This window comes from Pleurodeles waltl, chromosome 4_1 (assembly GCF_031143425.1).
Source record: "Pleurodeles waltl isolate 20211129_DDA chromosome 4_1, aPleWal1.hap1.20221129, whole genome shotgun sequence".
NCBI classification, from domain to species: domain Eukaryota; kingdom Metazoa; phylum Chordata; class Amphibia; order Caudata; family Salamandridae; genus Pleurodeles; species Pleurodeles waltl.
In genome coordinates, this window is record NC_090442.1 from 15,408,084 (window position 1) to 15,422,456 (window position 14,373).

Below are 14,373 nucleotides of genomic sequence, written 5' to 3' on the forward strand. Positions count from 1 at the left end.
TGAACAGATCTTTGTAAGAAGAGAGAAAAGGATGTCTAGTAAACGTCAATGTTTGTCTCCAGCACAAGGTCCCGTCCTGCTACTAACACGGATAGAAGTTTCTACTTCCGGGTCAGTGGCGGCAGAGACAGCACCAGCAGCGGATGCTGACATCACTTCCGGCCTCTCCCTCTGTGTCCAGCCTGCTGCAGAGGAGGAAGGACCCCCTGTCTGTCTGTGCAGTTATCTTCATCTTCAGACCCTCACTGACCCCCCCCGGACCCCAAATCTGCACCTGCCCCCCCCCCCCCCCCAGGAGGAGGAGAGAGCCTGGAAATGTCTGCACAGGTTTCTGCTCAGGTAGGAGATTGTCAGCACCTTCTGCTGTGTTTGTAGAAATAGACTGAATAATCCTGGAGGAAATCTCTGCCAGGAGCCGGGCTGAGCTGGGCTCTTCTATCCGTGGACCTCTGTGGGGCTTTCCTCCCGGTCCTGGGGTGTTTGTGTCATCATTTGTGTTAAAGAGGGGATCTGTGCACTGCACTGCACCTTACTGCACTGAGGGATCTGTGCACTGCATCTTACTGCACTGTGAGGCAATCTCTGCCAGGAGCCGGGCTGAGCTGGGCTCTTCTATCCGGGGACCTCTGGGGGGCTTTCCTTCCGGCCCTGGGGGTGTTTGTGGTCATCATTTGTGTTAAAGAGGGGATCTGTGCACTGCACTGAATCTTACTGCACCGAGGGCCTGTGCACTGCACTGCATCTTACTGCACTGTGCAGAATCTCTGTCACTGCATCTTACTGCACTGTGAGGAATCTGTGCACTGCATCTTACTGCACTGTGAGAAATCTGTGCACTGCACTGCATCTTACTGCACTGTGAGGAATCTGTGCACTGCACTGCATCTTACTGCACTGAGCGGATCTGTGCACTGCATCTTACTGCACTGAGGGATCTGTGCACTGCACGGCATCTTACTGCACTGTGAGGAATCTGTGCACTGCACTGCATCTTACTGCACTGAGGAATCTGTGCACTGCACTTTACTGCACTGTGAGGAATCTGTGCCAGGAGCTGGGCTGAGCTGGGCTCTTCTATCCGTGGACCTCTGGGGGGCTTTCCTTCCGGCCCTGGGGGTGTTTGTGGTCATCATTTGTGTTAAAGAGGGGATCTGTGCACTGCACTGAATCTTACTGCACCGAGGGCCTGTGCACTGCACTGCATCTTACTGCACTGTGCAGAATCTCTGTCACTGCATCTTACTGCACTGTGAGGAATCTGTGCACTGCATCTTACTGCACTGTGAGAAATCTGTGCACTGCACTGCATCTTACTGCACTGTGAGGAATCTGTGCACTGCACTGCATCTTACTGCACTGAGCGGATCTGTGCACTGCATCTTACTGCACTGAGGGATCTGTGCACTGCACGGCATCTTACTGCACTGTGAGGAATCTGTGCACTGCACTGCATCTTACTGCACTGAGGAATCTGTGCACTGCACTTTACTGCACTGTGAGGAATCTGTGCCAGGAGCTGGGCTGAGCTGGGCTCTTCTATCCGTGGACCTCTGGGGGGCTTTCCTTCCGGCCCTGGGGGTGTTTGTGGTCATCATTTGTGTTAAAGAAGGGATCTGTGCACTGCACTGCATCTTACTGCACCGAGGGCCTGTGCACTGCACTGCATCTTACTGCACTGTGCAGAATCTCTGTCACTGCATCTTACTGCACTGTGAGGAATCTGTGCACTGCATCTTACTGCACTGTGAGAAATCTGTGCACTGCACTGCATCTTACTGCACTGTGAGGAATCTGTGCACTGCACTGCATCTTACTGCACTGAGCGGATCTGTGCACTGCATCTTACTGCACTGAGGGATCTGTGCACTGCACGGCATCTTACTGCACTGTGAGGAATCTGTGCACTGCACTGCATCTTACTTCACTGAGGAATCTGTGCACTGCACTTTACTGCACTGTGAGGAATCTGTGCCAGGAGCTGGGCTGAGCTGGGCTCTTCTATCCGGGGACCTCTGTGGGGCTTTCCTTCCGGCCCTGGGGGTGTTTGTGGTCATCATTTGTGTTAAAGAGGGGATCTGTGCACTGCACTGCATCTTACTGCACTGAGGGGTCTGTGCACTGCACTGCATCCTACTGCATTGTACTGGGCTATGAGAAATCTGTATACACTAAACTGCTTTTTATTATACTGCGAAACTCTGTGTCTGCTGCACTGATTTTGACTGCACTGTGTGATATGTGTGCATCTTGCACTGCGCCGTACTGCACTATAAGAAATCTGCGTAACATGCACTACTTTTTACTGCACTATAGATAATCTGGCCAACCTGCCCTGCATCTTACTACACTATGAGAAATCTTTATGATGATCACTGTATGCTTTCTTTCCCTTATAGGGCAGCACAGTAATTAATGCTTTCTTCATAGACGGAGGCATTGCCCTATATCTACAAAGGATTTATAAAGGCGAGTTAAAATTAGGGCTGCAACCAGCCACTGAGAAAGCGAGGCCTGTAGATCCCAAGTTATAAGGCCTGTTATTAAGAAACACAATAGAACTTCCTGTTAGAGTGACCGAGGTCGGAATCAGACTTGTGGCAAATTCCAAAATGGAGGGCCACAACTTGACTCATTCTCCAATAAATGGGATACCACTACAAATATAGGATGCAATGGTAGAACTGCTACAGCTTGCTAAACATTCACCCCCATTTATACCCCTCTGTGGGAACACAGAGTTCAGCTTGAGGCTGGACAGACAGGTGTTCGGGCAGTGGGGAAAGGCGAGGTGCATTAAATTAGGTGATACGTTCCATTGTGCTGAAATAAAATCCTTTGAAAGTAAATGGTGCAGACTCACATAACCGACAACTTGAGCTTTGCTCTCATTGTCTATTTGATGTCACTCAGAACTACTCAGTGAAAAACAGCCCCGTAGTTTACTATTAGCCATCTATAATTCTATATATGTGGTATTGCAGAAACTACTTGTCGCTGAAATTTCCTTTAGGAAGAGGTAGATGAGTAAATGTTGGCAATCTTTGGGCCATGGAGTGATGTTTGATTGGTACGGCCAGCACACTCTTCTTTTCTTCAAATATTTTATTCCATGCTTCCCGGCAGAAGGATGTAGCAAATAGTATTGCAACTCCTCTGACTTAGAGGAAGACAAACATTAATGGAGGAACCTTTTGGACCAAAATCAGTCCTTTTCTAGGAGGTGTGGCTCTTGTATGAGACATGTTGCAGGCTGATTCATGTTGCAGTGACAAGAATGCAAGTCATTTGACTTGGGCATTCAAGCCTGTGCATTTGGACTGATAATGTTCAGTGTGCCATTTCCCGGTGGCATGTGTATGCATTAAGGTTTGTGTGTTTTGTTGTCTGTGTGACACCTTGACATTGTGACCATGGATCCATCACACATCTAGATTGTGTGGGTAGGAGACCTATGGAATTGAGTGCCCCGGTTTTACTCGTTCCCACCTGAACCATTCTAGGATTCTTTTCGTTTTTGATCACTACTCACATTGGTAGCCTTGAAAGTCAGTTTCACCACCCGTGGACTATTTGGCTGAGGTGCTGGGCTGGGTCGTTTGGACCCTGCTCTAATGGGCAGGATGGGGGGAAGGAAGAGGTCAAGTTGGGCAGGGAAAAGCTTCTTAGGGACATTGAGGTGGGATGAGGGAGAAGGGATGGGAGTGGAAGCTGAGGGGGTGGTTGTTGGAGGAGTACGTCTGCTGGACTTGGGTGCAGGTGCATGGGCAGTGTGCTGATGTGAGGTGGATGGCTGTTGGGGGTCTGAGTGCCTACGTTTGTGTCCTTTAGGATGGGGGGGCAGACAGGATGCAAGAGGACTCAGGGGATGCATGGATTGATGTTGTGGAGGTGTCTGCTAGTGAGGTGCATGTGCTGCTTGGTGTGGTAATGCTGGTGGTGCCATGCAGCAAGCAGTGCATGCAGGTGTGAGTGCGTGCAAGTGTGAGTGTGGACGTGATTGTGAGGGAGGTGGAGGTGGAGGAGGAGGCAGTGGATGTGGATGTGAACTGTCTGTTGTTTGTGTGAGTGCTTGTGGACTGAAGTATGGTTCCTGTGTTTGACTGTGCCACTCTTGTGTGATGCCTTGTGTGCATGCTCGTCTTTATGTGTGCATGAGATGGGTTGGGGTTGAGGAGACTGGGACTGGGAAGTGGTAGTTGGAGGGGGGGCGGTAGGGATAGGGACAATGGCTGCCATCAGAGATGAGGCCAGAGCCTGAATCAATCTTCCTTGGGCCGCCAATCCACTGTGGATGCCCTCCAGGAATTCATTGCATTGCTGCATCTGGGAGGCCAGCCACTGGATGGCATTCACAATGGTTAAGTGTCCTACAGAGATGGATCTCAAGAGGTCAATAACCTCCTCATTCAGGGCAGCAGAGCTCACTGGGGAAGGACCTAAGGTGCCTGGGGCGAAGTCGATGCCCACCCTCCTGGGTGAGCGGGCACAGGCAACTCTCTGAGGGGCTACTGGGAGGGCAGTGCTGGTACGGGGTTCTGGCTGTACCTGCAGTTGGGCTGGTCACAGAGGTGTCCGCCACCACCAGGGAACTTCCATCAGAGGAGGAATCAGAGTCTGTGTTGTCACCTCCTGTCTCCGCCGTGGTGCTCCCCTCGCCCTCCGTCCCACTGGTTCCCTCGGCGTCAGTGGATTCTGCCTCCTGTGTCCTGTGGGATGCAGCTCCCTCTGTCACTGGTGCCCCTGCTCCTCCGCCAGATGATGCTAATGCACACATGAACAGGATGACAGAAGGAGAAAGGGAGCACTGGGTCAATTACAGCACCAACACCACAATTGGCATTCACAGTACTGTCACACAGAGCGATCAGGATTGAGCACTATGCATTGCACTGGCATTCAATTGGCTAGATGCCACAGCAAGATGAGGGCCAACCACCGCCAACTGCACCCCTCCTGGGACCCACAAAGCCCTGACTGACATGGAATGCAGCTGAGCTAGGTTACCTGAATTTGCTAGACACCCATTACCCTTTGAGCCGGATGACGCTGCAATGTCTGACCTGGCATTAACGGGCACCCACTAACTCATATCCACCAACCGGATCCCATGCCACCTACCAATTATTGTAGTAACGCCCACTGTACTCACCCCCTTGTGGCTGCTGTGATGCCCTCAAGCGCCCATCCAGCTATGGGTAGGCCCCCGCCAGTATGTGGGCCATCAGGGGGGTCAGGTTCCGACAGGCACCCCTTCCTTGTTGGGAGGCCATCCCCAGCTAGGCCTTCATGGTGTTCCATGCCCAGCGTCTCAGGTCCTCCCTTTGTTTGCTGCAGTGGGTGCTCCGTCTGCTGTAGACCCCCAGGGTCCGCACTTCCTTGGAGATGGCTGTAGGAGGCTGGACTGGCTTGTAGTGAGTACCAAGGGGTACTTGCACCTTGCACCAGGCCCAGTTATTCCTTATTAGTGTATAGGGTGTCTAGCAGCTTAGGCTGATAGATAATGGTAGCTTAGCAGAGCAGCTTAGGCTGAACTAGGAGACGTGTGAAGCTACCACAGTACCACTTAGTGTCATATGCACAATATCATAAGAAAACACAATACACAGTTATACTAAAAATAAAGGTACTTTATTTTTATGACAATATGCCAAAGTATCTTAGAGTGTACCCTCAGTGAGAGGATAGGAAATATACACAAGATATATATACACAATAGCAAAAATATGCAGTATAGTCTTAGAAAACAGTGCAAACAATGTATAGTTACAATAGGATGCAATGGGGAAACATAGGGATAGGGGCAACACAAACCATATACTCCAAAAGTGGAATGCGAACCACGAATGGACCCCAAACCTATGTGACCTTGTAGAGGGTCGCTGGGACTATTAGAAAATAGTGAGAGTTAGAAAAATAACCCTCCCCAAGACCCTGAAAAGTGAGTGCAAAGTGCACTAAAGTTCCCCAGAAACAGGCACTACGAGGATGCGTGAAACGGTGCTCGCCGAAGTTGCACAAAGGAGTCCCACGTCGCCGGAGACCAACTTAGAAAGTCGTGCAATGCAGGTTAGAGTGCCGTGGACCCAGGCTTGGCTGTGCACGAAGGATTTCTGCCGGAAGTGCACAGGGGCCGGAGTAGCTTGCAAAGTCGCGGTTCCCAGCAATGCAGCCCAGCGAGGTGAGGCAAGGACTTACCTCCACCAAACTTGGGCTGAAGAGTCACTGGATTGTGGGGGTCACTTGGACGGTGTCGCTGGATTCGAGGGACCTCGCTCGTCGTGCTGAGAGGAGACCCAAGGGACCGGTAATGCAGCTTTTTGGTGCCTGCGGTTGCAGGGGGAAGATTCCGTCGACCCACGGGAGATTTCTTCGGAGCTTCTGGTGCAGAGAGGAGGCAGGCTACCCCCACAGCATGCACAAGCAGGAAAACAGTCGAGAAGGCGGCAGGATTAGCGTTACAGAGTTGCAGTAGTCGTCTTTGCTACTATGTTGCAGGTTTGCAGGCTTCCAGCGCGGTCAGCGGTCGATTCCTTATCAGAAGGTGAAGAGGGAGATGCAGAGGAACTCGGCTGAGCTCATGCATTCGTTATCTAAAGTTTCCCCAGAGACAGAGACCCTAAATAGCCAGAAAAGAGGGTTTGGCTAACTAGGAGAGAGGATAGGCTAGCAACACCTGAAGGAGCCTATCACAAGGAGTCTCTGACGTCACCTGGTGGCACTGGCCACTCAGAGCAGTCCAGTGTGCCAGCAGCACCTCTGTTTCCAAGATGGCAGAGGTCTGGAGCACACTGGAGGAGCTCTGGACACCTCCCAGGGGAGGTGCAGGTCAGGGGAGTGGTCACTCCCCTTTCCTTTGTCCAGTTTCACGCCAGAGCAGGGGCTAAGGGGTCCCTGAACCGGTGTAGACGGGCTTATGCAGAATTGGGCACATCTGTGCCCAACAAAGCATTTCCAGAGGCTGGGGGAGGCTACTCCTCCCCTGCCTTCACACCATTTTCCAAAGGGAGAGGGTGTCACACCCTCTCTCAGAGGAAGTTCTTTGTTCTGCCATCCTGGGCCAGGCCTGGCTGGACCCCAGGAGGGCAGCTGCCTGTCTGAGGGGTTGGCAGCAGCAGCAGCTGCAGTGAAACCCCAGGAAGGGCAGTCTGGCAGTACCAGGGTCTGTGCTACAGACCACTGGGATCATGGAATTGTACCAACAATGCCAGGATGGCATAGAGGGGGCAATTCCATGATCATAGACATGTTACATGGCCATATTCGGAGTTACCATGGTGAAGCTACATATAGGTAGTGACCTATATGTAGTGCACGCGTGTAATGGTGTCCCCGCACTCACAAAGTTCAGTGAATTGGCTCTGAACAATGTGGGGGCACCTTGGCTAGTGCCAGGGTGCCCTCACACTAAGTAACTTTGCACCTAACCTTTACCAGGTAAAGGTTAGACATATAGGTGACTTATAAGTTACTTAAGTGCAGTGTAAAATGGCTGTGAAATAATGTGGACGTTATTTCACTCAGGCTGCAGTGGCAGGCCTGTGTAAGAATTGTCAGAGCTCCCTATGGGTGGCAAAAGAAATGCTGCAGCCCATAGGGATCTCCTGGAACCCCAATACCCTGGGTACCTCAGTACCATATACTAGGGAATTATAAGGGTGTTCCAGTAAGCCAATGTAAATTGGTAAAAATGGTCACTAGCCTGTTAGTGACAATTTGAAAGTAATGAGAGAGCATAACCACTGAGGTTCTGGTTAGCAGAGCCTCAGTGAGACAGTTAGGCACCACACAGGGAACATACACATGCACACCTATGAGCACTGGGGCCCTGTGTGACAGGGTCCCAGTGACACATACATATAGGCCACAAACCTATGAGCACTGGGGTCCTGACCAGCAGGATCCCAGTGACACATAACAACCATACTGAAAACATGGTGTTTTCACTATGAGCACTGAGGCCTGGCTATCAGGATCCCAGTGAGACAGTGAAAACAGTGACAAACACCCTGACATACACTCACAAACAGGCCAAAAGTGGGGGTAACAAGGCTAGAAAGAGGCTACCTTCTCACACCATCCTTTTTCCATAATCTATTCTTGTTTAAATTAAATCGAGTCCATGTGCATCTACCTAAAACTGTACCTGTAGCACGTGGGTGCTCCGTGACCGCGCTTTCTTCACCAAGTTACTCTGTGTACACTGGTAAATCACCTTTTCTGAAGATAATAAGATGTGACGTGTTCAACAGAATTTTTAGTTAAATATCCATGTATGCTGAAATATTCTCTGCTAAGTCTCAGAGACAGTAAAGAAGAAATGTCATTTACAACCAGTTAAATATTATGTATTTACATTCCATTATGTTTCCATTTAGTAATTTTAAATCTCTTTACATCCAACAGAAAACAAGCCTTGAATGCATTACATTATTATGATTAATGAAGACAAAACTGCAAATCTGCAATAAACAGTCACCTACAGTGAACTCTGGTATTTAGGAAAACATCGATGCATTCAGGGACAGAGGAACCTGCACATAAACTGACAGATCCTTGAAGAAGCAGTTGAGAGCGGTTCAGTGGATGTAAGAGTCTGAGCTGTGCGCCTCCACATCACAAGACTAAGAAATGAACTCTAGAAAATAAAGACAACAACAAACACAAACCACCTCCTGAATAAACCGGTTTCCAACACCAGCTGTGATCGTGGGATCAGTATGATGTGGTTACAGCAGTTCTTTGTTTTCTAAAGCGATAACAGACCGTCATTCACTGCTCTGAGTGTATCGTAAACTCTTTCTGGCCAAACCACAGCAACCAGAGAAAGGCACAACTGAGTGGAGCCAGACAACCGAGGGGTAAAGAAACGAGGACTTCAGCTGTCTACGATACAATGGACTGTCCCAACTTGCACGTGCCAGATGGAAGATGAATCTTTACCCACAAACGTACAAAACCATAATTCAATCTAAAGACACAATCGCCTACAAACAAACCTTATACATATTATGAGTGTGGCAAGTATTTAATGGCTATGGCACATTATTGTTAAACCAGAAATCAAATGTGCAAAACGCCACACACATACAGGACATGTTAGAATAACACAAGTGCTTTATCAGCCATATTGGCCCATCAGGAAACAAAGTCTTGGGATGTAGACAAATATATACCCGACCTACAGACAACAACCAAGAAACAAAATCATACACATTTAGTGGGAGCTTTAGTTTCTCATCTCTATTAAAGCGACATCACTGAACACACACAAGAAAAACATTCTAGTACAGTGAATGTGGGAAGAGCTTTAGTCACTTGTCAACCCTGTAGAGGCATCAGCTAACACACATGGGGGAAAAGCCATTCAAGTGCAGTGAATGTGTGAAGAGCTTTAGTCACTTGTCAGTCCTACAAAGACATCAACAAACACACACAAGAGAAAAAACATTCAAGTGCAGTCACTGTGTGAAGAGCTTTATTCAGTTATCACACCTCCAAAAACATCAGCGAACACACACAGGGGAAAAACCATACCATTGCAGTGAATGTGAAAGAAGTTTTATTGACTCATCACAATTAAGGGTTCATCAGCGAAGTCACACAGGAGAAAAGCCATTCAAGTGCAGTGAATGTGTGAAGAGCTTTATTCGGTTATCAGACCTACAAAAACATCAACGAACACACACTGGGGAAAAACCCTACCATTGCAATGAATGTGGAAGTAGTTTTAGTGATTCCTCAAATCTCAGGATTCATCAACGAACACACACAGGGGAAAAACCTTTTAAATGCACTGAATGTATGAAAAGCTTTAGTCAGTTATCAACCCTACACAACCATCTGCGAACACACACAGGAGAAAAGCCATTCAGTTGCAGTGAATGTGTGAAGAGCTTTAGTCAGTTGTCAAACCTAAAAGTGCATGAACGAACACATGGGGATAAAACCATATGATTGTAATTAATGTGGAAGTAGTTTTAGTCACTACTCAACATTAAGGATTCATCAACAAAGACACACAGGAGAAAAAACATTCAAGTGTAATCAATGTGGAAAGAGCTTTAGTGAAACAGCACACCTAAAAGAGCATCAGCGTACACACACATGGTGGAAAGACCAATTAGGTTCAGTGGATGTGTATAGAGCTATAGTCAATTATCAAACCTACAAAGACACCGGCAAACACACACAGGGGAAAAACCATACCATTGCAGTGCATGTGGCAGTGGTTTTATTGACTCTTCGTGATTAAGGATTAATCAGCGAACTCACACAGAAGAAATGCCATTCAAGTGCATTGAATGTGCAAAGAGCTATAGTCGGTTATCAGACCTACAAAAACAGCAACGAACACACACAGGGGAAAAAACACTCAATTGCAGTGAATGTGTGAAGTTTTCGTTGGTTATCACAACTATGAAGTCCTCAGCGAACACACACACAGGTGAAAAACCATATGATTGAAATGACTGTGGAAGTAGTTTTAGTTGTTACTCAACCGTAAGGATTCATCAGCGAACGCACACTGGGGAAAAACCATTAAAGTGCTGTGAATGTGGAAAAAGCTCTAGTCGATTAGCAAACCTAAAAAGATATCATCAGACACATAATAGGGAAAAACACATAATTGCAGTGAATGTGAAAGTAGTTTTAGTGACTCTTCAACATAAAGGATTTACTAGTGAACTCACACTGAGGAGAACCCATTTAAATGCAGTGAATGTGTGAAGAGCTTTATTCAACCCGCACACTTAAAGGAGCATCAGAGAACACACACTAGGGAAAAACAATTTAGGTGCAGTGAATAGGTGAAGAGCTTTAGTCAATTATCAGACCTACAAGGACATCAATGAACACACATTGGGGAAAAACCATACCAAGGCAGTGATTGTGGCAGTAGAGTTAGTAATTCCTCAAACCTAAGGATGAATCAGAGAAACCACAGAGGGGAAAAGCAATATCACTGCAATGAATGTGAAAGTAGTTTTAGTCACAAGTCAGCATTAAGGCTTCATCAGCAAACACACATGGGGCAAAACCATGAAATTGCACTGAAAAAGAACTTTAGGCACTTATCAGGCTTACAAAGACATCAACAAACAGGGGAAATACGTTCTGGTGCGGTGAATGTGTGAAGAGCTTTAGTGAATTATCAGACCTACAAAGATATCAGTGAACACACACTGGGGAAAAACCACACCATTGCAAACATTGTGGGAGTTGTTTTAGTGAATCTTCAGAGGATCAAGGAGGGAGTGCACAGCCCACCTCCCTGTAGAGTAGAAAACAGCCCAGAGGTTGTGGTCCTGAAGAGGTACACGCTCCCTCCCCTAAATAAATGAGTACAGCCCTGGGGATGGGGTCCCTGGGGCTTGCAAAGGGCGGTGGAGTGGAGCTGCATGAAACACCTAAAATAAAAAGGAAAAGAATAATGATTGGGAGACGGGGGCTTGGAATCCATGACTGTAGGAGAACTTACCATATTTTTCAGAAACACTCCTAGCAGGAGCTCCATGGTCTGGAGTGTAAGGCTCTTATGTGTTTTTTTTCTGATTCCCTTTTGTGAACTGAAAAATGCTCAAAGAAAGACTCAGATACATTTTGGTTTTATTAAAAAAAATATGTCTTCGGGTTTTTCTTTTAACCAATAGGCCACTTGTTATATTTTGGTGTTGTGACTCTTTAACAACATTATTAGTCTTCCTGAGTGTAACCAGGACATGCTGCACCCTGCGCATGCCAGAAGACCTTGTGTGGCATGGGATTGGCTGCTCGCAATGTGTTGGATGCAGGGCCTGTCCATAGGCCAGGCCTGCAGCCCACCTCATGAGGTACACAGCCAAAGGCGATGTGTGGCGGGGGTTGCTTTTGTGCAAGGGGTTGGATGCAGGGCCTGGCTGCAAAACCTTCAACTTAATGACTGTAATAACTGTGCGTGACAGGTGTTGGCTTCCCTCTGGTAGCTGGCCAGCCCTGTGGGTAACCCCATTCCACGCATGTACAAAGGTTGTGTGTGGCAGGGGTTGGCTTTACATATGGTAATAAAATATAAGCCTTTATGTTAAAAAAAAAACTAGAAACTCTCTGAAATAGACAAGGTTAAGGTGATGTTATAGTTATGAGTTATTATACCTTGCTTTACATTTAAAAAATATCTTTGAAATTCACTGAAAAAAGAGTTTAAAGTGGTGTTATAGTTAGGTAAAAATTCCAGTGACAACGTAATGTTTTAAACTCACAAATCACTGAAATTCACCAGTTATAATTATCTCTAGTAACCATAACTCATGCCCTAAAGTAACTTTAACTCACACCCTCACCATGCACAGCCAGTTACCGCACTTATTAAATCACTTATCACATGTTCAATAGCATCATTGATACCGTCACTGCAACATTTGAAATCTCATCATTGATAACAGAACGATGCATGGCGGGCGTGAGTCGCTAATAAGTTATTAAAGCATCATACAGTAACACACTGTCATCTACAGACAGCACATTTTCCATTCAAATGACCACTAAACTAGCAGATATACAGGGAGTGCAGAATTATTAGGCAAATGAGTATTTTGACCACATCATCCTCTTTATGCATGTTGTCTTACTCCAAGCTGTATAGGCTCGAAAGCATACTACCAATTAAGCATATTAGGTGATGTGCATCTCTGTAATGAGAAGGGGTGTGGTCTAATGACATCAACACCCTATATCAGGTGTGCATAATTATTAGGCAACTTCCTTTCCTTTGGCAAAATGGGTCAAAAGAAGGACTTGACAGGCTCAGAAAAGTCAAAAATAGTGAGATATCTTGCAGAGGGATGCAGCACTCTTAAAATTGCAAAGCTTCTGAAGCGTGATCATCGAACAATCAAGCGTTTCATTCAAAATAGTCAACAGGGTCGCAAGAAGCGTGTGGAAAAACCAAGGCGCAAAATAACTGCCCATGAACTGAGAAAAGTCAAGCGTGCAGCTGCCACGATGCCACTTGCCACCAGTTTGGCCATATTTCAGAGCTGCAACATCACTGGAGTGCCCAAAAGCACAAGGTGTGCAATACTCAGAGACATGGCCAAGGTAAGAAAGGCTGAAAGACAACCACCACTGAACAAGACACACAAGCTGAAACGTCAAGACTGGGCCAAGAAATATCTCAAGACTGATTTTTCTAAGGTTTTATGGACTGATGAAATGAGAGTGAGTCTTGATGGGCCAGATGGATGGGCCCGTGGCTGGATTGGTAAAGGGCAGAGAGCTCCAGTCCGATTCAGACGCCAGCAAGGTGGAGGTGGAGTACTGGTTTGGGCTGGTATCATCAAAGATGAGCTTGTGGGGCCTGTTTGGGTTGAGGATGGAGTCAAGCTCAACTCCCAGTCCTACTGCCAGTTCCTGGAAGACACCTTCTTCAAGCAGTGGTACAGGAAGAAGTCTGCATCCTTCAAGAAAAACATGATTTTCATGCAGGACAATGCTCCATCACACGCGTCCAAGTACTCCACAGCGTGGCTGGCAAGAAAGGGTATAAAAGAAGGAAATCTAATGACATGGCCTCCTTGTTCACCTGATCTGAACCCCATTGAGAACCTGTGGTCCATCATCAAATGTGAGATTTACAAGGAGGGAAAACAGTACACCTCTCTGAACAGTGTCTGGGAGGCTGTGGTTGCTGCTGCACGCAATGTTGATGGTGAACAGATCAAAACACTGACAGAATCCATGGATGGCAGGCTTTTGAGTGTCCTTGCAAAGAAAGGTGGCTATATTGGTCACTGATTTGTTTTTGTTTTGTTTTTGAATGTCAGAAATGTATATTTGTGAATGTTGAGATGTTATATTGGTTTCACTGGTAATAATAAATAATTGAAATGGGTATATATTTTTTTTGGTTAAGTTGCCTAATAATTATGCACAGTAATAGTCACCTGCACACACAGATATCCCCCTAACATAGCTAAAACTAAAAACAAACTAAAAACTACTTCCAAAAATATTCAGCTTTGATATTAATGAGTTTTTTGGGTTTATTGAGAACATGGTTGTTGTTCAATAATAAAATTAATCCTCAAAAATACAACTTGCCTAATAATTCTGCACTCCCTGTACAGCTTTACTGATAAAGGTCTATCGCATGGAAATGATAATGGAAGGAATTAGAGTTTCAGTGAATATCCTTTGTGCATCACCCAGTAAAACTGTCCTGATTTGTTTTGATCATTTTAAAATCTTTGTTCTCATCACACTTCAGAATTACAAAAAAACTGGTTTCATTTTTGCTTTCCTAACTGTTGATATAGTCTGAATTATATCTGCAGTTAAGAAAGGTGCAGGTATTTAAATGTTGTGTGTTACAAAAATGACACCCCACAGCCTTTC

At 46.5% G+C, this 14,373-nt stretch overlaps 1 protein-coding gene across 1 annotated transcript; it reads left to right on the forward strand.

The window, feature by feature from the left end:
• Positions 1-165: 165 nt before the first annotated feature.
• On the forward strand, positions 166-13,885 carry LOC138287248 (zinc finger protein 664-like). Its single transcript, XM_069227609.1, has 2 exons — positions 166-339; positions 8,404-13,885. Exon 2 carries the CDS (start codon positions 9,349-9,351, stop codon positions 9,952-9,954), a length of 606 nt encoding a protein of 201 aa, XP_069083710.1. The 5' UTR covers positions 166-339; positions 8,404-9,348; the 3' UTR covers positions 9,955-13,885.
• The last annotated feature ends 488 nt before the right edge of the window (positions 13,886-14,373 follow it).

Coding starts and splice junctions, on each gene's coding strand:
- LOC138287248 (XM_069227609.1), top strand. CDS start 9,349: ATGGGGGAAAAGCCATTCAAGTGCAGTGAATGTGTGAAGAGCTTTAGT.